We start from the raw sequence: 25,908 nt of genomic DNA, 5'->3' as shown, positions 1-25,908 counted from the left end.
AAAAAAAAAAAAAAAAAAAAAAAAGTTTAACCACCCCGTAACAGGTTAAAAACTAGACTCCGGTCGGTGAGTTTTGATATCGATAAGAATGCCCGTTGGAATAATCCATTGTTCGGCAGTTCTGCCATTCATGTGAGTAGGAAAACACTGAGGCCTCTGGTGCTCCTGTCCGCTTAATAAGTCCAGTGTGGATCTCTTCATTGGCTGTCCAGAGTGCGCTTTAAAAAAAACATATCTTAGAAAAAAGAAAATACCACCACCACCACCATCACCATCACCACCACCCACTGAATTCTGCAATGCTCAAGTTCAGGTATCGTCTCTGTAATCACACCGTAAAAAGTCTTGTACACTGTTAAGTCCGGTTGCTTCCCGTCCAAATCCAAGCGTCAAAAGAAAGTTTCTCTGTTGCTGTTTTTCACAAGGTCAACTGTGAAAAGGACCGGATGGGAGTAAAGTCTTCCAGGAGGGTGAGCCACAAGGACAACTTCCTCTTTGCCCAGTTCTGTATCACCTCCTGCCGATCCACTCCCTCCAAATATATCTCTAAGTAAATCCCGAGCGATGCTTTGCCCATGCTTCCAATCCGTCCCCCCTCGGCGTGCTGGATCATCGGACCCTTCGCTTCAGGCCATGACGAACTCGGACTTCAAGTCGGCCTTGACGTCGGGCTTCCACACCGAGTCGTCAAAGTCCAGGTCCATGGAGCCCTCGCTGGACATGCTGCTGTTGCTGTTGCTGCGTCCGGCCTTGCGGTTGGGCAGCCAATGGTACGGGCCGCGCTGGTCCCGCCGGGCCTTCCTGCGCAGACGCTTCTGCTGCATCAGCAGCTGCAGGCGCTCCACCTTGCAGCGGGTCGCGCGGTTCTCCGTCTGGCGAACGCGGTCGCCTGGAGATAAGGAAAGAAAAAGCAGAGGGGAGGGACGGTCAGTTGGGTTTTTCTATCTCAGACAAAAAAAACCTAGCATTGAGAAGGATGTCAATACATGTCTTTGTTTTAGTGTGTGTGTTTAGCATGCAGCAGATAAAGCAACACGGCCTTGACATTCCCTTTGCTCTGACACACACACACACACACACACACACACACACACACACACACACACACACACACACACACACACACATCACGTGCACAATGTGGAATTTGCTGCTTAACCTCCCCCACTGAGCCTCATTAGCCCCCATCGGTGCCATTTCATCCCCTTATCGCTGAGTGGGGAGACCTTCGTAGAGCCCTGAATCTCCTTGAGAACCAATAGCGAGGCCAGAAACGGACAAACAAGCCAAAAGACGACAGTGATTCGGAGAGCTGCCTATGATTTCTGCGCACGTAATTGCAGACGACATGCCTCAGTGGCTGGATGTGCTGCTAAGTGCGTTCCTAGCTGTTGATGTGCCTATAGGAGCATCCGGTCTCGAGGGAGAGGCCTCGGTGAATGCTCTCCTACAGTGGCCGAGTCGAGCCCCTAATTCCATTTATGCGTATATTCGGGGACTCGGAAGGAAGGAGAAAGGCAACCGCAATCTATTAGCCGGCTCCATTAGTATCTGTCTGGGAATTAAATAATTAAATAATGGGCTAGAATGTCAATAAACCTGAAGCACAGCGGCCATCTCTGCCTCTGCTGCACAACCAGGACACACACACACCAACACACAAAAACACACACTCAAATCCGCATTCGAGTACATCATGTATTCACACACACACACACACACACACACACACACACACACACACACAAAAACACGTACACAGCAAAGGCAGCAACAGCCGCAGTAGCTTTTAACGTGGATCGATGGCAAATTAAAAAGACCTATTGATTAAACCTTAGCTCTAGTGCAGCCATCCATCTCGGCTCGGGACAACGCTATTGGCTTTCAATAGAAAATGCAAGCGAATGGAAATTGTAAGCGGAGAGAGGGGGAGAGAGAGGGTGAGAGAGAGGGAGATTGGGTATTTTTTTTCCTTCTTTATTACGGCTGTAGCTTCCCACTCTCAGCTCATTGACCCAACAACCCCCCTCCACCCTAACTCCCCTTCTCTCTCTCTCTCTAATCCCCCCCCCATGCTCTTGCCCCATGTCTCCCCAGAGACAGCTAGGTGGGGCAGCGTGAAGAAGCAGGAGGCGAGAGAGGGGAGAGAGGAAGGGGGTGGGGTGGTTGTTTGGGCGTTATGGGTTAAGGAATTCCTCCCCCAGGGGCGAGGCGGGGTGGAGGGGGGGGGGGGGACAGAGGAAGGACAGAGGAAGAGGGGGTGGAGGGTAAAGGATCAGCCGTAGGTGGCAGTTTCCCCGAATCGATTGTGCCCTCCTCTGCTCCATCGGAATGAATTCCGGACTCTGTGTGGGCTTAATTTACCTCTTTCCCTCATTTGCTTATCGGATCGAGCAGTGCAGACCCTTTCTTTTCCCTCCTCGGCTATAAATATTCACCGCTGCCTGGCGGTGCATACTAAAGAACCAAACTGCCATCCAGCAGCCTTGATGCTGCGCTTTGGAGAGCAGAAAGGAAGCGAGTAGTGACACCGAGCTAACAGAAAAGGAACACTTCTTCACATTCAGCCACACAGACAGAATCAGGTTTTTTTTGTTATCCACTTCCTGCCAATGTGTTCTTCCCTCGGTTCAAACATGTGTGTGTGTGCATACAGATGTGGTGTGCGTGAGGGCAGCGTGTCATCTCTGGAGAACAGGGGGTATACCAAAAAAGGAGGGGTGGGGGGGGTTCTCCTACATATTAGAGCCATTGTTCCCCCGCCTCGGCTCCATGTGACATCCACATACGCTGCCGCAAGGCTTTGTTCCCTCTCCGGTCCTCCCTCTTCCCCTTATTCCTCAGCTCTCGCTAGCTACAAGCTTAAAAAACGCCCCTCGGCTGCATCTAAGTATGGCTGCTCACAATGAAGCGGCACCGAGCCAACACATGCCTACATGCACAATCTGTTTAATTTCCCTCTTTATTTCACCAGGGTAGTCCACTCAATACTCTCCTAACAGTTAAATCTACTTGGACAACTCAAAAGCATTTAAGAGCACGCACACACACACACACACACACACACACACACACACACACACACACACACACACACACACACACACACACACACACACAGACACACAGGCAATTTGGTGGGGATGTAGGTCTTGGCCTTTGGCTTGGCAAGATCTCAGAGAATGTGGAGCTACACCAAACTTGCTGTGTGTGTGTGTGTGTGTGTGTGTGTGTGTGTGTGTGTGTGTGTGTGTGTGTGTGTGTGTGTGTGTGTGTGTGTGTGTGTGTGTGTGTGTGGCTATTCATCAGCGTCACTACCGGAGCCCTGGGCAACTGGGCCGGACACAGCTGGCCGCAAGGATCTCCAGACTATGTTTATGACAGAAGGGCTATTATTAGGGCTGGCTAAGAAGGACAGACTACACACACACACACACACACACACACACACACACACACACACACACACACACACACACACACACACACACACACACACACACACACACACACACACACATATGGATAAACACACAGGCTGGCCCAAAGCCTGGATGCAGAGACTAAGGTTTGATGTGAGCACAATAACCTTGGAGGACCCAGAGGGAGGTGGGTAAGAGACGTAGGGAATGAATGAGAGAGAGAGAGAGGGTAGCCATGTTCATATGCAACCCTGACATCAGATCTTTTTCCTGGAAACGACCACTGGAAAGGATATCAAACAGGAGACTGGTCAAGGACACAGTGAGGAAGGAAGGAAGGAAATGCCTTCACCTCCTCTTATCTTCTTTCCCCACTAATCACACAAAAAAAGTCAATCCCTGGCAGCACAATCTCCCAATCCCCAAACTCTCCTCTGTGAAGACTTTGACACTGAACCTGTAAATACACACAGCGCTGCAGAGGAAGCCAGCAAAAAAAGAAACAGACAGAGAGAGAGAGAGAGAGAGAGAGAGAGAGAGAAGGGGGTGATCTATGAATAATCGATGCGTCAGTCAGTTTTCCTTGCCTTTGAGCCCAGCCCAGCAACACAGCAAGGACTGAGATAGGGAGCACACGGGAGGAGGAGGAGGAGGAGGAGGATGGAGGTAGAGGGGGGAAAAAAAAAGGAGGGGAGGAGGGCTGCAGTGTTCAGGACGCACGAGGAGATTAAAGGAGCTTCTCCTCTTATTGATTGTACAAAGATTGGCCTTCATTTGCAGTTGTCTTAGCGCTGTTGTTTGTTTGTTTGCCTTGATAAGTCTTGTGATCTTGCAGAGAGAACATTGTGTTTGCTCAGCATCGAGGGAACCGGGGGGGAGTGATAGAAAATCACATTGCAGCAAAGTCGCCCTTTTAATCTCCTCCGGTTTTCCCCTCTTGGTTAATGATACAGGGGTCAAAAACACCATAATTATCGCAGTATTATCTTGATATTGGCATTCAAAAATCTTGGATCAAATCTCAATGTTGTGGCAATAACCAGTAGTTCAATGTCAACAGGTAAAACTGGGAAACCTGACTATTCTGGGTGGAAAAAAAACAAAAACGGTAATCAAGTTCAACCCCATTAAAGAATTAAACCAACTAATCAGACACAAACTGAAACAGCCAATCAAATCGGAGCTAATATGAGCACGCCGACAGTCAGTGAAAGGGCACTGACGGCCCTGCAGGGACGCAAGCTCTTCAATGACTTTTAGACTTCATTTACATTCTCTCTCTCTCTCTCTCTCTCTCTCTCGTTCTCCTTGTCGACAATGAAAAGGGCACCTGATGTGCTTGGCTGGCTTCGCTAGATAGCTCTGCGTGGCGTTCGCTCAGTTTTTTCCCGGTGCACGTGTGTCGCGCCGAAACCCCCCCCGCCCGTGTGACGACAGCAGAGTAAAGCCTACCAGGGGATAATGCGCGGTGCCTCGGACAAACGGCTTAAATACTGGACTCAATGACGTTAAGGCTGTCGGAGCTTTCCCCCCCTGTCTCTCTCGCTCTCTCTCTCTCTCGTTCTACCATCTCCCTCCCTCCCTCCCTCCCTCCCTCCCTCCCTCCTCCCAGTCCCAAGCCAGCACGAAGCTAACGCGACCTGACAAATCGAAAGGGGTCGTGGAAGCGGGTGAAGGGACGTGGAAGGGACGCAATAGAGGAAAGGGAGGGCAGGGGGTGCTTGGGGGGGCTAACTTCGCCCCTCTCCGTGGGCTCCGGTGTTGAACTAAGGCAGCTGCGGTGGGAGTGGGAGACTAAAAGGCAGCCCGATAATCCCATCGCCCTCCCCTGCTCTGCCCCACAATGGCTCAGCCTGGTGCCCTGTATGCAGCCCCTGTCTCTGGCCCCAGCACAATGGGTTTGGCTGGGCAGGGGGTTGGAGGAGGCTTGGGGGGTTGGCCGGGGAGGTCCACCCTACTCAGTGAAGGAATTTAGCTAACAATCAGCCTGCCAGGCCACGCCAAAGCCTCCTCCTGTTGAAACCCAACGTCCCGGGCGGACAAAATCCCCACACTCAGCAATACTTTGCATCGAAAAGCCATGAAACCAAGCTCGTCAAAGATGGCCGAGTGTGTGTGTGTGTGTGTGTGTGTGTGTGTGTGTGTGTGTGTGTGTGTGTGTGTGTGTGTGTGTGTGTGTGTGAGTATGTTCAAACTCCTTATTTATGCTCGTCTTCTACCCCCTTTCCTCGCACATGAACTTGCGGCGGAAAAGGGTAAAGGCTCTCAGGAGACGGCCAAGCTATGTGACATTTCCAAGAGGCTGTTTCAACCCCTGAGTTTGACTGTAAACACACAAACACACACACACACACACACACACACACACACACACACACACACACACACACACACACGTTCAGGCAGATGAGATGTGCGGGGGTTATTCCTGTAAGTGAATGAAGGCAGGTTTCTGTGAAGCAGAGTTAAGCCGCGGTGTTAAGTCCAGTAAGTCTCCCATCAGGTGTCGGGGGCTGATAAGGCGGCCTGAGAGTGCTTAGTCATCAGCTTCCTTGGGACGCCGCGTTGAACGGGATACATAGTCGGCACGCGGAGTCAAACTGCGGACGTAGAAGTCGGACGGAGGCAGGGAAGTCGGAAAAAGGACATTAGAAAGTCTTTTCCTTCAGCCATTCTTTTCAGTTTTCCTTGGCCGTCAGTTAATCAGTGGGCAGCTGGTAGACTGATGGACAGGATATAAACACCCATATGATGAACTAACCTCCCACTTCCTCCTCCTCCTCCTCCTCCTCCTCCTCCTCACTGCCCTCTGCCTCACAAAGCAAATTCTTTTCAGAGCAGCATTTTTCGGAATAAATCTATTAAAAGGCCAAACGAACACAGACGATGTATTGATGCACAACACAGACATGGAAAGAGAGGGAGATGGATTTTACAGACGGGGCTTTTTTTGGACAGGCAAATGGCAGGGGGGTGGTGGGGGGGAGAAACAGCAGCGAGTGTGGGCGAAGAGAGAGAGAGAGGACAAGAGCCGGGGAAAAGGGGGAGGGATGGGGGGGGGGGTTACTCAGGTCTTCCCTGAATTAAGAAAATAAGCCGGTGTTGTTGCAACTGTTCACCGGACACTTGTAAGGGCACCCAGGGTGACGCAAAGGAATACTGGACACCCCAGTCTGTACACAGTTGCTGAAACTATAAAGAAAACACTCCATTCTGTTTGCCACCGAAGGTCATTAAACAAAAGAGACGAAAGCCAGAGCATGTCCCTCAAACAAAGGGCGACATTAAAACATAAATCCTCCCAACCGAACTATTCTACAAACATTCACCAGCCGCTCGCCGCGAAGGGCGAGCTCGATATCCCCGACGGGAGATAAGGAGGCAGCGGAGGACAATGCTGTTTCTCTCAGCACGGCCGGTCTAACCTTACAACACTGACTGAATGTTATCGCTTCTGGACATCTGTCTGACACTCCACATCCTGTGTCTCTGCGAGGAAAGGGAGGTTTTCTTTTGGTTTTGTTTTTTTAAAACACCCAAAAACCACAGACTCTAAATGGTATCATCTGAACTCGAGCACCTGCCCTTTGGGCATCAGGGGGTATGTCGAGGTTTTTAGTTTTTTTTTCTTTGGTCCAGCCCGTACATGCCCAAGCTGCAGCCCGTCTTTAAGAGTCAGTTTAAATCACCCAAAGCCTAATCTAATCTAAACATAGCCCGGCCCAGGCTTGGAGGGGTAAACCTATCTCCTTGGTACACGAAAAACAAAGTCATCTCTGCTGCCTGACGAGTGAAGCCTGACTGAACAGGTTTGGAGAAGCTTGTATTGCAGTAATAAGGAGACAACCCCCCCCCCCCCCCCCCCTCCTCTTCCATCTCTACTTCTTCTCCTCTGCCTCAAAACCCAGGAGACATCTACGTATGACTGTTTTTGTTCTTTGATCTGAGTTTTGCTTTGTCAGAAAGATGGTGCAAAATAATCCCAACAGAACCGATATCTAACCGTGACAGTAGACACAGAGATGACAATTAATTCTCTCAGTAGAATGACAGGCTGTAGATTGCAGTCATTTTACACACACACACACACACACACACACACACACACACACACACACACACACGCTCCTCCAAAGCTGTAGCAACTGCGGAAACATCTGCCTCGAGGGATGCACAATGACTTGCTGGGTGTGTTTGTGTGTGTGTGTGTGTGTGTGTGTGTGTCTGTGTGTGTGTGTGTCGTTTCTGTTTGTGTTCCCTCACATGCTCCCATGAGCGGGAGGGAGGGAGTGCGGTGCGGAGTCACTCACCGGGGGGTTTGCACATGCGGATCTGACTCTGGCACTGCACCAGCGGATGGAGGGTCGGCGGAGGGCTGATGGGGCTGCTGGCGGGCACGGAGGTAGCTTTGGCAGAGAGGCCCGTCATGCCAGCAACTTGGGGCGAGGGAGGCGGCGAGGGGGACGGGGAGGCGGGCGAGCCGCACTGGGTCTGGTAGCGGAGCTGGGTGAGGGACGGGGGCATGCCCTGGTAGTGGCGCGTGGCGCTCAGGAGGTCGTTGAGGATCTGCAGGATGGTACCGATGTCGCGTCGGGGACGTCCGCTGCTGTCCTGGCAGTTTGGGTGCAAAGTGCCTGAGAGAGGGAGCGGGAAAAAGGGTTACACGAGATGAACCAAAAAAAGTCAAAGCTTTTAAGGTCATTCCTACAAGCCAACAACAGACCAGACAGAGGAGAATGTGTTGAATGTTCTCGGGGTTTTTGGTGAGGCATGCCGGTTCTCATTAAAGAGGCTTTCATAGATAGATGTCGAAGCATCTCGAAGGCAGCTCAGTGTCCTCTCACCTGAAAAGGTCCCTGAGAAGACTCCGGGAGCGTGGTTGACGAAGCTCTCAATGATGGCGCCAGGTTTGCGGGAGCGTGTTGAGGGACTGCTGCCACCGGTTGCTGGGGCTGCTGGGGCTGCTGGGGCTGCTGGGGCTGCTGGGGCTGCTGGGGCTGCAGTTAGCCTGGAGGAAAAACGTAAAATAGCGTAACATGAGTATTCGAGGTCATGGTAAATGCGGTGTGAACATATCACAACACAACATTGCAGCCCTACCCCTATAGATATATAAATACACACTGTATGTTGTAAGCTCGGTCTTGAGCATTCCTTCATGAGTTCTGTAAGTGACCTTTACGTCAGGGTGACGTAAATACTTTGAGAGCCAGAGCAGGAAAACTGAGCTTTCTGCCATCCTATAGCACCCCCAATCAGTCAGGACATCCTGTTACCTCGAGAGAACAAGCTTAGCAACCCCGTTCCTTTAGCTCAGCTTAACTTGGATCCCTCAACTGACACCTAAAAGTGATATTGAAACCCCAACTAGAGGCCTCCGTGTTTGTGTGCGTTACGCATGTGAAAGCCTAAGAGGAATAGACATTTCCGTTTTCTCACAGCGCTAAACTGACCCGTCTTTTTGTTATTCTTGTTGTTAACCCCTACTGACATCTGGTTCTCATTCGCTTTCCATAGGCTGCAGCTCGGGGAGGTGGAGAAAGTATAAACAGCTAAAACGTAGGTTGCTGGAGACGAGTGAGTGTGTTAGTGCGTGCAGCTGTTCTTTATAGTGATCTGAAGTTAAGTAAACGGTTGTAAAAAGGTTAATGGTAAATGGCGGACAACCCTGAGGTTAATGATCAGTCTTCACATTTAAAAAACCCCCCAAAAAACTGATTCATAAAACCGGCCTCTTTTTGAACGCCCTCCCCTTTCTTTCCCCCCTATGTGTCTCATGGAGCAGGATGATGTCATAGGGATGCCTTTACCGCCCTGGCTCATGTGTGTGTGTTGGCTTGTTTTGTACGTATTTGGGAAGCACACTGCACTCCAGCGATGACTAAGTGCGCTGTGGTTTGGAAGCAAACACACACACACACACACACACACACACACACACACACACACACACACACACACACACACACAAAACTTGTTCAGACCTGAGTAAACCACGGGTTCGCCCTCACGCTGCTGGGATATCCCACTAATCAATTTAATGGAGGATGATTTAGTTGTGTGCATGGCAACTCGGGTCAAACGGCCGAAACCTCATCCCCTCCAGTGTTCAGGGCTAAGTGCCTATGACACCATCAGCTGTTTAAAAGTTATAGTACCACATTATTCCTAGTACCTCACATGATGAAGTGGTACAAATACATAAACAATGTGGACTTACTTCAGGGCAGAGGACCGGGGCTACGGGGCTGGCCTGGCCGATGTCTTGGCTGGGTTGGCTTGAGGAAGGCTGGTGGTAGTGATGGTGTTGATGGTGCTGACTGGCCGGAGCGCGGAAATGACCTCCGGGGACGTTGGCCGGGTGAGGGGAGTGGGGCTGGGGAGGGGGAGTCGGGGGCTACAGTGAGCGGAGGAGGGCGACTGGTGGTACGCGGGAGGGAGCGGCTGGTGGTGCGTGGCGGGCAGCGGGAAGGAAGGGGAGGAGGGGGAGGGAGGGGAGGGGGGGCCAGGTGAGGCTGGGGCAAGTGGGGGCCGGGCTGGCCGTGCGGTTGATGGTGGTGGGAGTGCGGGTGAGGCTGAGGGTGGGGGTGGGGGTGGGGGTGTGGGACGCGGGGCTGCCCCGTGGGTTGTCCCACTGCGGTCTCCGCGTTGCCCCGGGTGATGACGTGTCTGTGCTGGAGCTGGGGGCCGCCGGACTGCTGCGCCGCCAGCTGGAGCTGGACGAACATCATGTGATCGCCGACGCGCAGCGCCAGGGTGAGGGGGGAGCGGCCGGACAGGAAGTCACTGACCTGAAGGAAGACAAAAAGGAGAATTTTAGTAAATAAGTTCCAAAAATAATCCCCAACACAGCTTTGCCAAATGATGAATGTGGAAAAGCATGAAGAACAGCAGCACACAGATGATTTATTGGTGCAGAGGTGTTAGAAACTCTGCATCCGCGTTGTGTACAGAAGGCCAGAGCCTTTCACAGAGAGAAAAACTCCCCCACGCGTATTGACTTCCTTCTTTTGTAAATGAACAGTCTGCACCATGGACGGCAGTTGAAACGCACACAACAGTGCTTTGAGCTCCCCGTCTCACGGAGACACAGACGCACCACATTAGCCCATCATGCAATCAATCACCATTCTGTAACACTGGCCTATTTACATCTGCTGGGGAGCAGCGGATGAGGAGACCTATTGGAGAAAACACACACACACACACACACACACACACACACACACACACAACAAGCGCCCATTCTCGCCTCGCCTCCCACTGCCCCCTTTGGTCCGCTCTTAGTCAGCAGTGTCATTCAGCTCAGAGACAGAGGCCACCCTTCTGTCTGGCCTCGGGCCTGAAAAATCAGTCCCACGTCCAGGAAATACACCCCGCCTGCCCTCTCAAACACAGAATGGACGATTGTCCGCGGCGGATCTGGAAGGGCTGCCCTTTTTTGGGAGCTCTGGCAACGGCTAATAGGGAGCCGAGTGTGGAGGCCCCCTTTGGAAGTCCCACCCGCGGCCCGGATGGACACACACACACACAACACACACACACACACACAGGATAGCGGAGTTGTCACGACTTGGCTGGAGGATTCACACTAAACAACAAAAGTCCTCTTGTCGTGTCCCCCCCCCCGTCCTGCATGCCTGCGGCTCCGTTGCTGCGTGATTTGCCACTCGATGCTGAAGTCAGAGCATGTTTAGAAGGTGTGCATGTGCGTTTTTTTTTTTTTTTTATAGAAAGACTCATTCGCCGGTCAGAAAAAAAGCTTCGGGTCTTGAAGACTCATCTACGGTTCTCTCTCTCTCCCCAAATAGAAACAAACAGAAACAAACACTGGCGAACAGAAAATGACACCTCAACAAACCCTCTAATGCCTGTGTGCTTTTAATCCCCAGAGAGAGGGGGAGGGGGAGGGGGGGGGTAAACAGGAAGACAGAAGCGGCACCGAAAAGCTAGAGAAGGGGAGGAGAGAGCACAAAGAGGACGGGAGACGGAGTGAAAGAATAATGACAGAGCAGAGAAAACAAGTAATAGAGGCATACAAACAAAGACGCCAAAAGAGAGCAGAGGTCTCACTCCCCCCCCCACCACCACCACCCCCCCCAATCCAAAGACCCTGCAGCCTTTTGGAGTGTGCTCATGAGACGGGGGCCTGTAGTTAACCCTGCGAATCACCCGGCTCTGCCCTCCATCACTTCTCTCTCTCTCCCTTTTTTTCCTTCTGCTTATTTATTTCTCTATCGACCGCCGCCTCTCTGTTGCCAGGGTGACCTTTGCACATCGGTATTGACATGGTGTGGAAAAAAAAAAAAAAAAAAAAAAAAAAGAGGACGGACGGACGGAGAGGAGGGGCAGGTGAAAGGACGAGGAGGGGCTGGGGGGGGGGGAGGATCTGATGGCTGCATTTCAACGTGTAAATAATCAACAGCTAAAGCAGCAGAAATCAGCAGAAAGGATGCTGCAGGATAAACAGAAACTCAGAGTGTAAACTCAGCAACTAATGGCCTGTTGATAGTCGGGTCCACACCCATGATTACACTGTCGCACTCAGACAATAAACCCAGCAGGGTGCGGTGTGAAGTGAGGAGGAGAACAGGGCAGGGTGCTACCTGAGATCACTGAAGGAAACTCCCCGTGTACAAAAGGTCACCTGCTAGTTAAGATGTGTTTGTGTGTGTGTGTGTGTGTGTGTGTTTGAGACCTCGGGGTGTGGGGTGAGGGGGAGGTGGAATCCTAAAAGTGGGTGGGGGAGTGAAAGAAAGAGAATAAGGGGGGGGGAGGTGGAGACGCTGACTGTGACAGACAGCTGTCAAGAGAATGAGTCGACAGTTTGCCAACCCACAACACACACACACACACACACACACACAGACACACACACATGAACGAACACGCATACAAAGCCGGAGGCCCTGAGGGAGACTATCAACCCAGTGTTTAGTTAAAGGGAGGAAGGAAGATGTCGGGGGAAAAACACCCCTGGGAAGTGAGGGCCTGTTCGGAGACGGGTTCGGACAAATATTTACAGATGATATTCCGGTCGGGTTTGGACTACTTGACATCGTGCTTCAGGTTCTTCTCGGAGTAAAGACAGTGGCATATGAAAGAAAAGTGATAGACCTACTGTCTGTTTTGGGCTACATTCTTCTAAAAATGACAATGACGGTACCTATAGAGTACGTCATTTGGTGCCTATCATGTGAATGGAAGATGTGTTTGTGTCAAACTGGTTAGCTAATCAAAATAGCTTGCTATGATTGCTGCGAGCAAAACAACAACAATAATAATAGTATTATTAATAGTCATTTATTTCTCGATCTTTGTACAAAAAAAGATTGAATGAAGGTATCGTCACACTCGGGTTGGGTATCGAAACTCTGGTTATTTGGCCGATTCGTTAAAAAGGTATCGAGTGCAGATATATGGCCCTAACTACTTCTTGTCCAGTGCTTTGGTTTGTTATGCACGTGAACTGTAAATAACAAGTGTAACCGTGGTAACCAAAATGCATGACAGGGTATACCACAAGGTCAGGGCTTCTGCATTTTGTCAGAGTTGTGTTGAGGATCGTTTTCGTGCTAAATAACGGTCACTGTAGTACACATGTTGAATCCCAAAGGAGGTTAGGATTCTTCTTCTTTTCCATCCAAGATGCCAATCTAATGTCGAGTCTGAACAGGGCCTTTGCTTAACCACTTTCTCACTGTTTGTGAGAAAGTGAGAGATAAAAAAAAAAAGTGAGTGACAGCAGGAGCAACAGAGAGGAGGCTTGATTACCCCTTTGTGGAATTATTCAAAACCACCGAGATGAAATTGGTGTACTCCCACTGAGCCCCCAACACCACATGGCGGGCTACAAATTAGCACGGCCAGAGAAGCAAGCTGTCTTAGGGGCCGTCTGTGGCGGTTTGTTATGGGAGTCGGGGAGAGCGGAGGGCCCCGCTTTTGTTGTGTTAAGGCTGACGGAGAGAAACCAAACTCATTGTTCCCTTTCTGATGCAGCAGCAGTGGTATGCAAAGAGAAGAGCAGCTCATGCCTGAAGAACAAGGTGTGCTGAAAAACAACTCGCATGGGGTGATTCTACTCATCAGAAATGTGGCGGGCTTGATAAAGATACCGTTCCACTTAATTGCTCCTCTTTAACGACTGACCCCACCGGCCGGCGCCACCAACCATTTTGTTTTTCGGTTCCGGCGGTCTTAGGAGGTGGTGTTTTGTTTGTGTGTTAGCAGGAGGCTTTGGTTGCTATGCAGTGATGGGGGAGAATATGATAAGGGTGCAGGAGAAAAGATGGAGGAAAAAAAGAGGGGAGGAGGGGTGGGTGGCATGAGGGAGGAAGGGAGAAAGGATGGCGAATGAAGGGGGGAGATGGGGGATGCGGGCGATGGGGGTAGGGTGTCAGAGTGGTGGTGGGTGATGAAATATTCAGTGAGAGCGTGCCTCTGGCTCCTTCCCCTCTTTTTTTTTTTTTTCTTCCCTTTTCGACATCTCTGGCTGACAGTTTTATTTATTGGGGTCCCCGTGGTTCAAGGAACTCATTTGCAGCCGCTCTTCCTTTGCACACTAAGCGAACTAAGGGAGGGAGATAAGGAGTGAGGCAGGAAGAGAGGAGGCTGAAGGAAGGGTGAGCCGGGGGGAGGGGGAGAGAGGGGAGGGGAAGATAGAGAGCGCTGGCAGCACTGAGCTGACATTCATGAACAACTGAGCAGCTTTGTGCCGGAGCAAAGAGGATAGAGGATTGGAGGGGCGGAGAGACGAAGGGATGAAGGAAGAAGCCAGTCTGTTTTTTTTTTTTCCAACCAAAAGCTCACCTGTCGAACCGTCAGGTGAAGAGCACGGTTCTTAAAAAAAAAAAAAAAAAAAAAAACCTGCTCATTAAACCGCCTATCGAACTCCATGGTTTGATCGCAGCAGGACACTATTGATAATCCCTGTGCAGACAAACACCGGCTAAAGATGCAATAACAGCCTCTCAAAAGAGAAAGAAAAAAAATCAATGACTTGCATCATGCCCCAAAAAATCCTGAAAGCAGTCGGGGGTGCTTCTTCAAAGGCTCCATTAGAAAGATACGGCGTCTGTAATACCGCCTGATATAGAAAGAAACAGAGGGGGCAAGAGAGAACCAGCTGGGCCGACGCTGGATTTGATCGGCTGAGTGAAAAGAGAAAGATCAGAAAGGCAAAGTTCAGGATGATCAAGTTGCCAAGATAAACACCAACAGTGCCAACAAACTGACCAGCTACTCCGAGGCAGAGTCACATGCTCACGTGGGTCTCTCGGGCCTCAAGCATTAGCTCCAAATTCAGGGCGAGCAACAGCAAAGAAATCCTCACTCTACCCCGATCGCCTGCAGCTCACGCTCCTCTAGCTCCACCTTTAATACCCGCAGCAATTTAATGGGAATCTTGTGTTGGTGGAGAAGAGCCGTCTCTGTACCCAGCTAGATAAATTTGTGGATACTTGTAAAAAACAGCATCATCAACACGGACAAAGGACGAGGGGGGGAAGCATCTCATGTTTGGGATAGAGCGGGTGCAGCAAAATGGAGGGGAGGCAGAAGAGGAGGGAGGAAACTTCCCGTTCCTTCAGCGTGTTTTTTTTCCCGACCTGGCTACTTTGACCCCCCCCTACCTTCCCCGTTTCACCGGTAGCATAACGCCTAAATTGACTTCATTAGACTCGGCGGTGGCTATCAGACGTGACATTCCCGGGCCCTCCGTCCTCCCACGCGGTCGGCCCCCCGCTAGTCACGACGCCTGCTACTTAAATCACAAAAGCTCAGTGTCGCCGGGGGGAAATGGAAAAGGAAAAAAACGACGGTCACGACTCAAATATGGAGAAATGAGACTCTCCTGGCCGCCGAGCGAGGGGAACACACACAAAGACACAGGCATTAAAAATGGATTTTGCCACACACACACACACACACACGTGTACACGGACAGATGCATACACACAATAGGACAATGAAATCCCCCTTGCAAAAACCCTTCTATCCCTTGTATGCCCCACAACACACCTTGATCCCCCCCCTCCCTTTCTACTGTGCTTTTAAGCATCACAATGGGGGATTACACAGGTGCAAAAAAAAAAAATACTGCGTGATTAGCTTATTAATGCAATTTTCGAGGCCAGGATTTACATGAGCGTGGACTAAACAGGCCTTTAGATCAGCATTGTCTTCTGTTCCATACACGACTTTCGGTTTACACGTCCTGCGACAAAATGAATTTGTGTAGCGTTCATTTAGGAGGCAACAAAACAAATTAGCATTCTAAAGAGCAGAGGCTCCCTCTCTTATACCGCATGCATATAAAAAGCCTTCATTTCAATGGCAGTGGGAAGGACAGAGGGAGCTATAAAAAAAAGAAAGAGTAAGGGGGGGGGAGGATCCTCTCATATTGACTAACAAACCGACCCAAGTCATTTTTCAATTCCTTGCACTCCCAAATCCTCAATACAATTACTCTCCAATGATTTCCAGTAGTGTCAATCCTGCTGATTAACTAGCAGCTAGATGAGGTGGTCTACAGGACGGGGGGGGGGGGGGAAGAAAAAAGAAACATATTGACCAACTGCATCGAGCTGTTTTTACACACAGTCATGTGCAGAGCTGATTGTCCATATACACACACCACCACCACTCTCCATAATCTGCAGTTTGTAGTACTAGAAAGCCAAACAGCTTCTGTCCTCTTTTGTCTTCACTTCCTTCCTTCCGTTAGATCCTCGCCTCTATTTCTTCATCTGAGAGTTACCCAAGCGTATGAGCTCATCCTCCCCCATTACCGACCGAGCTACAGAACTTGCACATCCACTTGAATTGTTACAAAATGTCTCTTGCGACGCTCTCCTCTTTCTTTGTTTTCCCTCCACCTGTCTGGCCCAGTGTGTACACCCCTCCTAAAGGGAGGCAGAGTGGAGGACATGAGGGTGAGGGCGACCGACGAGTTCTAGAAACAATGACAGAACGGTGCCATATCATAGCTAGAGGAAGAGGAGGAGGATGAGGACTGGAGGTCAGTGGGAGCAAGACAAAGTGGAGCAGATACGCAACTACGTAATTCCACGGGGACACATCGGAATGGCAACACCCAGCCTCCACCCGAAGCAATCGGTGTTGGCGCTCAAGGCCGAAATTTGTCAATCTGCAGCCCGCTGAGCCTCGCTCCAGCTGGAGATTGATTTTGAAGAAAGAAAGAAAAAAAGAAAACAGTATGCACCGCTGTAGCCGAGCTCAACTGGGCATGGCTGACTCTTATGGATGTGTGGAGGATGAAAGGGACAGAGAGAGAGAGAGAGAGAGGGGGGAGAGACGAACTTAAAGAGTGACCCTCAATCATTGTTGTGTGTTTGAGGGCTCGTCAGCTCGGCAGGTTTGGTGCTCATGCTTCAAGACAGGAACAAAGAGGTGGCTGCTTGGGGGAAGGGCCATGGCTGGGGGGGGGGGTAGTGGTGGTGGTGGTAAGGGTGATGCCTGGTTGGCTTTTATTCTAACATCAATGTGCATCAATGAGCAAATAGTCCCTGTGTGCTGAGAGGGACACATAATCCTTCTCTTTCTGACAAACACGGGGATCAATAGATGGAGAGCTGATGTCACTGTCTGCACACGCTCAGAAATCCTGAATATTGCTTTTCATTTCACCTTCCACTGCTTGTCTTGCGAGCGTACGTTCATTTCTACCACTAGGATCAGACATTTTCTCATTCTCTGAACTCAATCCTCAATCCTCTTAAATATATCCTTTCAATTCTGCTGTGTGTGCGCGCGCGTGTGTGAGTGTGTGTGTGTGTGTGTGTGTGTGTGTGTGTGTGTGTGTGTGTGAGTGTCCGCGCATGACTGCATATGTAAGCTGAACACACAACCTCTATTTAGCAGACAGAAGGAGAAGAGAGTAGAGCACAGGCAACTGTATTTTGATGGGCCGTCGCGAGGCAGTGGCTTAATGCAGCTTAGATGTCATGCAAAGAAAAAAAAAAAGAAAAGTCTAGGGAGATGCCAGAGGAGGAATTAAGTCAGCCCAGGGTTTGTCCTCTCTAAAGAAGCCAGCCATCACGGTCAAACCGAGGCAGCTAGCCGGACGTGCAAACCGCAGCACATTTCAAATTATAGGGGCCCTGGGAGAGCTGTTAAGCAGAAACAAGAGGGGAAGAAGAAGAAGAAAAAAGAGGGAGATGGAGCAAAGGCAAGAGGAAGAGAAAAAAAAAAAAATCCCATTCCGATAATTGCCGGGGCCCCATTTCCATAAAACATTTTTTATCTAACTCGCTCCACAAAAGTCTGGAACAGCCCTGGAAGCTGTCATGTTCCTGCTCGGTCGGTCGGTTGCCTAGCTAGCTGCTAGCTGCTAGCTACGGAGAACTCCCCGGACTCCTGATAGAAGGAGAAGCCATAAGGTGATCCGCTCAGCCCCGCTCTTCCATTAATACACGCACACTTCCTGGCAAAACACCCGATTCCGGAAAATGAGACCCCACATGACCGAAAAACACGGGTGGGTGGAGGGCGGAGGGTGGAGGGGTTATTAGAGAGCCAGGGGTTGACACCCGCTTCTTCTAGCAACCGCCCCACATCTCCCCGAGGCTATTTTTGGGTGTATGGGCATATCAGTTATCATGTCAGACACTTTTAAGGGCTAAGTGCATTGATTGATTTTTGATAGCCCCAGAGTTAGGAGGTGGTGGTGGAGGAGGAGGAGGAGGAGGAAGAGAGAGGAAATGAGGAAAAGCTTTTGTGTTCCTATTTTTCTAATCTTACTCGGATCCTTAATCTCTCCGCAAATCTATATCATTCCATCCTGCTTCATGAATTATAAAGAGGAATCAATTCCTCGGGACAAAAACACACCAAAGCAGCTTTATGCCCCCTTTTTTTTTTTTTGTTTTTAACCTTTTACCCTGCTATCCGCCTCACGGTGCCCTTCTCTCTCTACGGCCGCTGCAGGATTACAATTAATATCACATAAATATGAACGCGACAGTAATGTACGATAAGCAATCATGAAGGAAAAAGCAAGCATCTGGCTGGGGCCCAGTAGCTTGAAGCTTCATTCATAACGCTGACATTACAATTAATATTATTAATAACTAAGAGAAACACTGCATGCAGTAGAAACCTACACCGTCCACCTTCTCTAACTCGCTGTAAATGTCCTCAGTAAGACGTAGAAATACATTTAATGTGATATAGCCTTTCAAAAACATTTTCACTGCAGCAGTACACCTGACTCATAGTGAATCAAAGCTTATTAGGAACAGAGGAAGCATAAAGCAAGGTGAGAAATCAACCCTTCAGTCTTAATTCTGGTGAAAAACGTCTTCCACTCATTGGCTGATCCAGTAAAAGGCGAACCACATGATGGGCGAGGGCAACACACACACACACTACACACACACCTACACACATGCAAGTCATCTGCTGTCGGCGCTACGAGACGCATGCTGAGTTCACACACACACACACACACACACACACACAAACATAACATTTCTACCAGAAAATGATCAGCAGGGAATGAAGCAACGCCGAACCAACAAACTCTCCTCTATCTCCCCTCAGACCACATCCTCTGATTCAAACATATCTGACCTAATGCACGCCATCTTTCTTCGGACAAATGCATCACTGCCTTCGCCATCTTGTCCTGTTTTGACATCAGTCTGCGACGCGTCGTCTATGTACTTACGCACATCTCAGTGTTGCCCAACACCACAAAAGGAAGTGGGTCTGAGTCAGTCAGTCAGCTGCAGAGTGTTTCATACGTCACACCGTCGCCTGTGTGTGCATTCAGCCTTATCGCCTTACGCTCGCGCTCTCTCGCTCTCTCTCTCTCTCTCTCTCTCTGCAGCCAGCGCTGAGAACTGCTTTACTCTCACTATTGATCACTTTTGGTTGAGTCACTTCACACACTGACTCAAACGCATACTGTATTTCAGCAGGCCTACCTACGGAGCCGTTTCACTGTAAGTAAGAGGAGCCGGCCTACTGCAGGCACGCTGAAGGCTTCCAGGAACCCTATGCTAATATCGAGCGAGACGGCTGCCATCTGATGATCCAGCACTCTGTGGATGAGTGAGTGAGACTACACTGCAGTCACAGCACACTTCCTGGAAACTTGCCTGTGCATGTGTGTGTGTGTGTGTGTGTGTGTGTGTGTGTGTGTGTGTGTGTGTGTGTGTGTGTGTGTGTGTGTGTGTGTGTGTGTGTGAATGTGTGTGTGTGTGTGTGTGTGTGTGTGTGTTAGAGCATGAAAAAAAACCCGGAGGAGTGGAGAGATTACCGATAGAGGTGGTACAGAAAGGTGGTGGTGAGTGTTATGTGCTGCTGGTCCTCTCTCAGTTCGCAAATAAGCCTTTGTTGTTAGGCGTTCGCCCTGGTTTCCTGCAGTGCTCACACACACACAACACACACACACACACACACACGCTATCACAGATGTTACTAGGATACAAGGGGTGTTGCTGCTTATTATATCCCAACAGCTCTTGCTGCATGTCTAGCTCGGCTCGGCTTGTTTAAGAGGCTGAGATTAGACGAGCAAAGAGGCTTGTGCAGCCGGCTCATCTCAGCTCCTTCTCTCCGTTTGTGTCATATATGGGTGTCGCTGTGCACCTAACCGAAGACACAACCTCCCGTATACCCATGCATAAACACACACACGCACGCACGCACACACACGCAAAAGGCTTAAAGCTCAGTTTATAATGCAACCATGTTGCAGTGTTGCGTAAACAGTCTCTTACCTGAGTTTCTGTGAGACTCTCCAAGGCTTGCATCACGGACTGCTCGGGTCTTGATGCTTGAGACTGCAAAGAGAGGGAAAGAATATATATAAAAATGGTAATAAAACTTAAAAATGGTCATATCTAAAGTCATAAATGTGCAAGAAATGCTCCTTTTTGTTATCCAAACTGAAATCTAACTGAAATCCCGGCCAGGTGAGCCTTACCATTAATCCTGCTTCGACTGTTGGTACAAGTGTTAACTTGCTCCCATCGGAGATGCCGAGATCCTGGAGTTTGCCTGAACTTAGTCGCCTGCAGGGTTAGAAGAGAACAAGATAATTAGACTGTGCTGACAATATCTTCTCTCTTCAGACACACAAACAGCCTTCAGCCAAGGGGGGGAGGAGGAGGTGTGAAGTAGGGGGGGGTTAGACAGAATCTTAAACTAGTTTGGAAAAGAGCCGTGGGTGAAAAGCTCCATGAAAGAGAAGTATTGATTGGGCTGTCATATTTCAATTTCGAGTGGAGTGGAGCTTGACAACCGCTCGCAGAGGATATCTGGCACCGCTGCCACTCGGCTAAGTGGAGGTAAGTATTTTTCTTTTGCTGTGTTGGAGTTGCACAAACGAGGAGCAGAAACTCCAAAAACCAAAAACCACAGTCCTTTTAATAGTTACGAGAAAGGATAAACAGCCTGACATGACTCTTTTACTGCCATCGCACGTCTATTGTTCATAACAGAGCGGTGTTACGAGGGTGATTCTGGAGTTCTGCTTTGCTGTTAAATGTTTGGTGCAGAGTGTCTGCCCTCCATACGATGAGGAAGTGGTCTTTTCTTTCCCTGGTCTCTATTGCGCCGAGTCCGGCTCTCTGTGACGGATGTTTTAGGACAGCCTGCTGTAACGGCATGACCCACATCTCACCCCATGCAGCCGAAACAAAGGCCCCTCAGCGCCGACTTGCTGCAGGTCTCCTTGTTTGAGGAGCAGGAGGGGATTAAAAAAAAAAAGGGGGGGGGTTTCAGGTTTTAAAGGATGATGTGATTTATTGGGTGATTACAATGGGTGGGAGGGGACGGGGATGTGGGGATGCTGAGAAAAACAATGCTGACTGTTTGCATGCGCTTGAACCGCCCTTCTTTATTTTATTCTATTTCATTTTGCATAACACCACCTGCACTTTTGTAAGAAGGAGTTATTCTGCCTCCAAAGCTCCTGGCTATTACCATGTAACAGTTGCATTTGCACCCGAACACATGCAGGACACCTCCACCCTCCATTATCCAGGAATAAGTTAGAGATAAACAATATATATGCCTGTGCAGCAGCAGCAGCAGCACGGTAAATAAATGACAGGCTGCCAAGTCCCCGTCACTTCACTCATTAATGTTTAACAGGTTTGATTCCCACAGCATCAGTAATGCATCCAGGCTTCGGTATTCATAACGGAGGAGGAGGCAGGAATCAATGATCAATGCGGGGCTGCGTTCCCGATGCGTCCTGGCGGTCTGGTGCTTTCCTTGGATGTATTTGACGACCGAGGAGAGCCGAGGTTTGGCCTCACATCAATCCAAGATAACAGATGAAAGAATATTGCTGAATGCATCCTTTTTACTCGAATGAATGCGCATTTTTTTCTTCCCTACTGCGGAGTATTCTAAACATTACGGTAAACGTATTGCACAGACACAGGCTTTAAAAACAGTGCTTATGCGATTCTTTACTCTATATATATACATATATATATATATATATATATATAATATATATATACATATATATATATATATATATATATATATATATATATATATATACATATATATATATATATATATATATATACATACATATATATATACATATACATACATATATATACATACATATACATATATACATATATATATATATATATACATATACATATATACATATATATATATATAAAGACTACAACACGTAAAGTAGGGTTCACTCACGTTTCTTTGTGCAGCAGAGCGAGTCTCTCTCTCGGTACTTTGAGTCTCTGCGACAGCCTCCTCTTCAGTCCGTCCACGGTCTCCTCCTGGGGCAGGGAGAGCTCGAAGCGTGTGCCGGTGGTGGAGTGGATGTACAGATTCATGGAGGGCTCCGTCGGGACGGCCTCACAGGACGAAGCCCCGCGACTGGTGCAGCTCCGGGCGCTGGGGTGCTGGTCCATCCGATAACCTGTGGTTTATTGGGGAAAGGTGGTGGGGACGAGAGAACCGGAGATGAAGCTGAGGGGTTGTGGAGGGATGGGGAGGAGGAGGATGGAGAAGGCTACCGGCTCTGGTTCAGAGGCAGCATTCGGGGAGCTTGAACGCAACCCGGTCCGTGTTGTCTCCGGTGGAGATCATGAGAGTATTCCCACTGCAGAGTCAACTAAATACAGCTTCTTCTTCTCTTTTTTCTTTTCTTTCTCTCCCAAGTCTTCCTCAATGCTACACAGATGCAGAAGTATGCAAGTATGTTGTCAGCGCAAAAAAAAAAATGAAAATGCCATATAATACTGGGTTTACGCAAAACGTAAAAAAAAACAAAAAGCTGCAAGGTCTAATGATAATAATAATAATTAAAAAAAAGAATATAAATTCCTCTCGGTGTTTTGTGAGCTTTTAAATGAGCAGACAAGAGCTGCAAAGCCTCGCACGGTTTAGTAGACAGAGAGGCTTCTCCGCCGCGCACTCGAACCCACGGCAGCTCCGGTGAAATACATCGACAATGAACATTGTCACAAAGTATCCCATTTACCCCCCCCCCCCCCCCCCACCCCGATAAAAACACGCCCACATCCCACAGGGCCCGGCCTCAGCCAATCAGGAGGAGAGCTCCTTTAGAACGCTCCGGATTTCAGCCAATGGCGAGACGGGATCCACACCCACGTGGAAGGCAGGCGAGTTTAGGCCATTCATAATAAATTACAGCATAGAACAAAAAATATATATATATGAGCACAAAGCAGCGGGGACTAAAGTAAGGTCTGCGGTCCTTTAGAGGTCACTGGAGAACTTCATTATACAGACTAGTTGTTTAATAACTTACTGGCTATTAATTAGTTTTTACAAAGAATCCAAACTGCCCAGCTTGCTTTTTTTTCTTTCATTTTAGCCACGTTTTCATCATTTGTGTATCATAAATAACACCTGCAAACCAGTGATCCTTACACTTATCAGATGGTATGTTGTTGCATTGATAGAGCTCAGACCTTCCCATTTAATTGATTGCACATAGTATGCAAATCACACATATGACTCATTATGGGCTACACACAGAAGCCAGTGTGTAAAAACAAATAATATCTATGAACATGTGCAGTAGAACAGTAGAAGTGCTGCATATTTTCATACATGTTTCCTGATAAATGTGTGTTTACCATGAAGGTATCTGAATAGAGTGAGTAGGGGCTTTAACGTGATAAAGAAGATACTCGGTCGCCACCCAGTGGCCACAAAAGGAACTTGTGGCCATCAAAAACTTGCAAGTGCTTTTACAGTTTACTTTTGCACAATTAATTTCGGACATTTACCCGTCAGAAATATGCATTTGGCTTATTTTTGCTTTGAGCTAGATGATAAAAATGTACTTATTGCACTCTTGGAAATGGTTGTCACTACTGCAGTATGATTTAATAAAGTTATTGCGCTTATAAGCGGACAACATCCGCAAAGACTTTACTGTCAGATACTAATTATAATTTACAGTAACAGTGAGGTTCTCCTGTCGTCGATACCGGCATTATTAAGTTAATCATGTCGGTGGCATTTACATGGAGAGGTGGCTCATCCGATCACTGGACAAACGCGCCGGTATCGATCCGCGATTGACTGCTCGTCTCCGGATCAATGTCTTAACAAGTCAGACGGATAACATGCTTAACTTATATAATAATAATAATAATAATAATAATAATAATAATAATAATAATAATAATAATAATAATAATAATAATAATAATAATAATAATATGATAATAATAATAATAATAATAATAATAATAATAATAATAATAATATGAAAAAATGCACTTACCAATTATTGTGGCGAGAACTTTAAAGCTGCGCGTAAAAGTGTCCTGTGTCCCAGTAGTTTCCCCCAGCTTTGGCATGTAAAATAAACCCAAAGTGGTGATAATAATAATAATAATAATAAAAAAAAAAAAAAGAATAAAAAAATGAGATATATCCAAAACAAATGAATATCCACTCTGCGGTTACGTCCTCAGGTGTGTTTGTGTTGCGCACCAGCCGGCGTCTGTCTCGGTTGTGTGCTCAGAGCCGCGGAAGGTGAGACACCTCTTTAACCGACGCTTCTCGGATATGGGAGGAGAGTACTGTTTCTTGTTATGTCAGCATGTGATTTTTTTTTTTAAGGTGGCCTCGCTTTGCCTCTAATGTCAAATGGGGGAGAGAGAGAGAGAGAGGGGGGAAAGAGAGAGAGAGAGAATGTGCCAAAGTGGGACAAATAAAGATACCCGAGCACTCTCTGAGGGTATTTGAAATAGAAACAACCCCTCCTCCTCACCTCCCACCACCCCATATTATTTTATGCCACCTTAACAAACATTTAAAGAAGCCTTGGTGAGAGCAGAGGCGTGGTTTAGGCTCTGACGACACGCAGAGACACAGAGACGTCACCGGGTAACAGAGCAGGTAAACAGGCTCCATGGAGACCAGGACACGTCCCACAGATAAACAAAAACCTTTTTTTTTTCTGGCACGACTCGTTTCTGTGTTTGGGGAACTGCACGCCTCTGATAACAACGTGTTTGGGAACTTTGACGGGAATTTGTCAAAAACATAAGCAAAACCACTTATTTTGTCTTTCAACTTCCTTCTATACAACATGAAGAAGTGTTTTATTTATGTACTTTAGTCAAAGTAGAGATGGACCTTAATACAACATATACTCTATGACAAGCGATAGTATGCATTACATTATTTACTTAGTATTTACTTAGTACCAAATGTACTTTTAGAATGAAAAGTAAAACAACAAATTATGACCATAGGTTATTATTACTGATACTCTAACATATTTATAATGCGTTATTATCTTCATGTTTATAAGCACTCATAAGGATTTATTGCAATAATACATTATACAAATTCAATAACAATAATGATATTTCATAGTTTTAGGGACTTCACTGACTGATTTTAGTTTCCGTGTTTTTTTTTGTTCACATTACTTTAAGTTCACAATCAACACATAGAGTAACTATGACCGCACTATAATCCATTCTAACAATGATTTATACTGCACTACAAAAACATTATAATGTATTGCAACTATGGTAATTGCTATGCTATTATACTACATTCCAATATTATCCTTGCAAACAAGATGTCAGTGAGTGACAGTGATTATAAGTACTCTCATACTTGACCCTATAAGTCATCATAGAATGTGTTATGATTGCTGTTATAACTCATTATGAATTATTATGGCTGCCTATAACTGTAATTATACAGTGCTATTAGCACATTATGTATTATTTTGTGCATTGCAGACGTGAGCGTCATAGAAAGTGTTACCATCACGACCGTGTAACTCAGCTATGTGATAATCATCGCCACACGCTTCACCTCAGAGAAAAGAGGGATGTTGTGCAACGCATGCGAAACATGCGCCAGTCGAGCGAAACCGCCCTTCCTTCAAGCCTCAGGACCGGCACAGACTGTCCGTCTTGATTACAGAGACACACAATGTGCAGGGGACGCTGTGCCACCACCGGCA

General features: G+C 48.0%; 1 protein-coding gene across 1 annotated transcript; it reads right to left on the bottom strand.

The window, feature by feature from the left end:
* Positions 1–24,327, bottom strand: midn (midnolin). The gene is given in 11 exon segments (XM_054603319.1): positions 1–889; positions 7,733–8,056; positions 8,267–8,362; positions 8,403–8,430; positions 9,643–9,821; positions 9,824–9,922; positions 9,925–10,213; positions 20,168–20,230; positions 20,374–20,461; positions 22,131–22,359; positions 24,202–24,327. Coding segments are annotated over 11 exon segments (1,734 nt in total). The 5' UTR covers positions 24,278–24,327; the 3' UTR covers positions 1–626.
* Between the last annotated feature and the right edge of the window lie 1,581 nt (positions 24,328–25,908).

The sequence above is a fragment of the Anoplopoma fimbria genome, chromosome 8 (assembly GCF_027596085.1).
Source record: "Anoplopoma fimbria isolate UVic2021 breed Golden Eagle Sablefish chromosome 8, Afim_UVic_2022, whole genome shotgun sequence".
NCBI classification, from domain to species: Eukaryota; Metazoa; Chordata; class Actinopteri; order Perciformes; family Anoplopomatidae; genus Anoplopoma; species Anoplopoma fimbria.
This window is presented reverse-complemented; position numbering and strand designations above follow the sequence as displayed.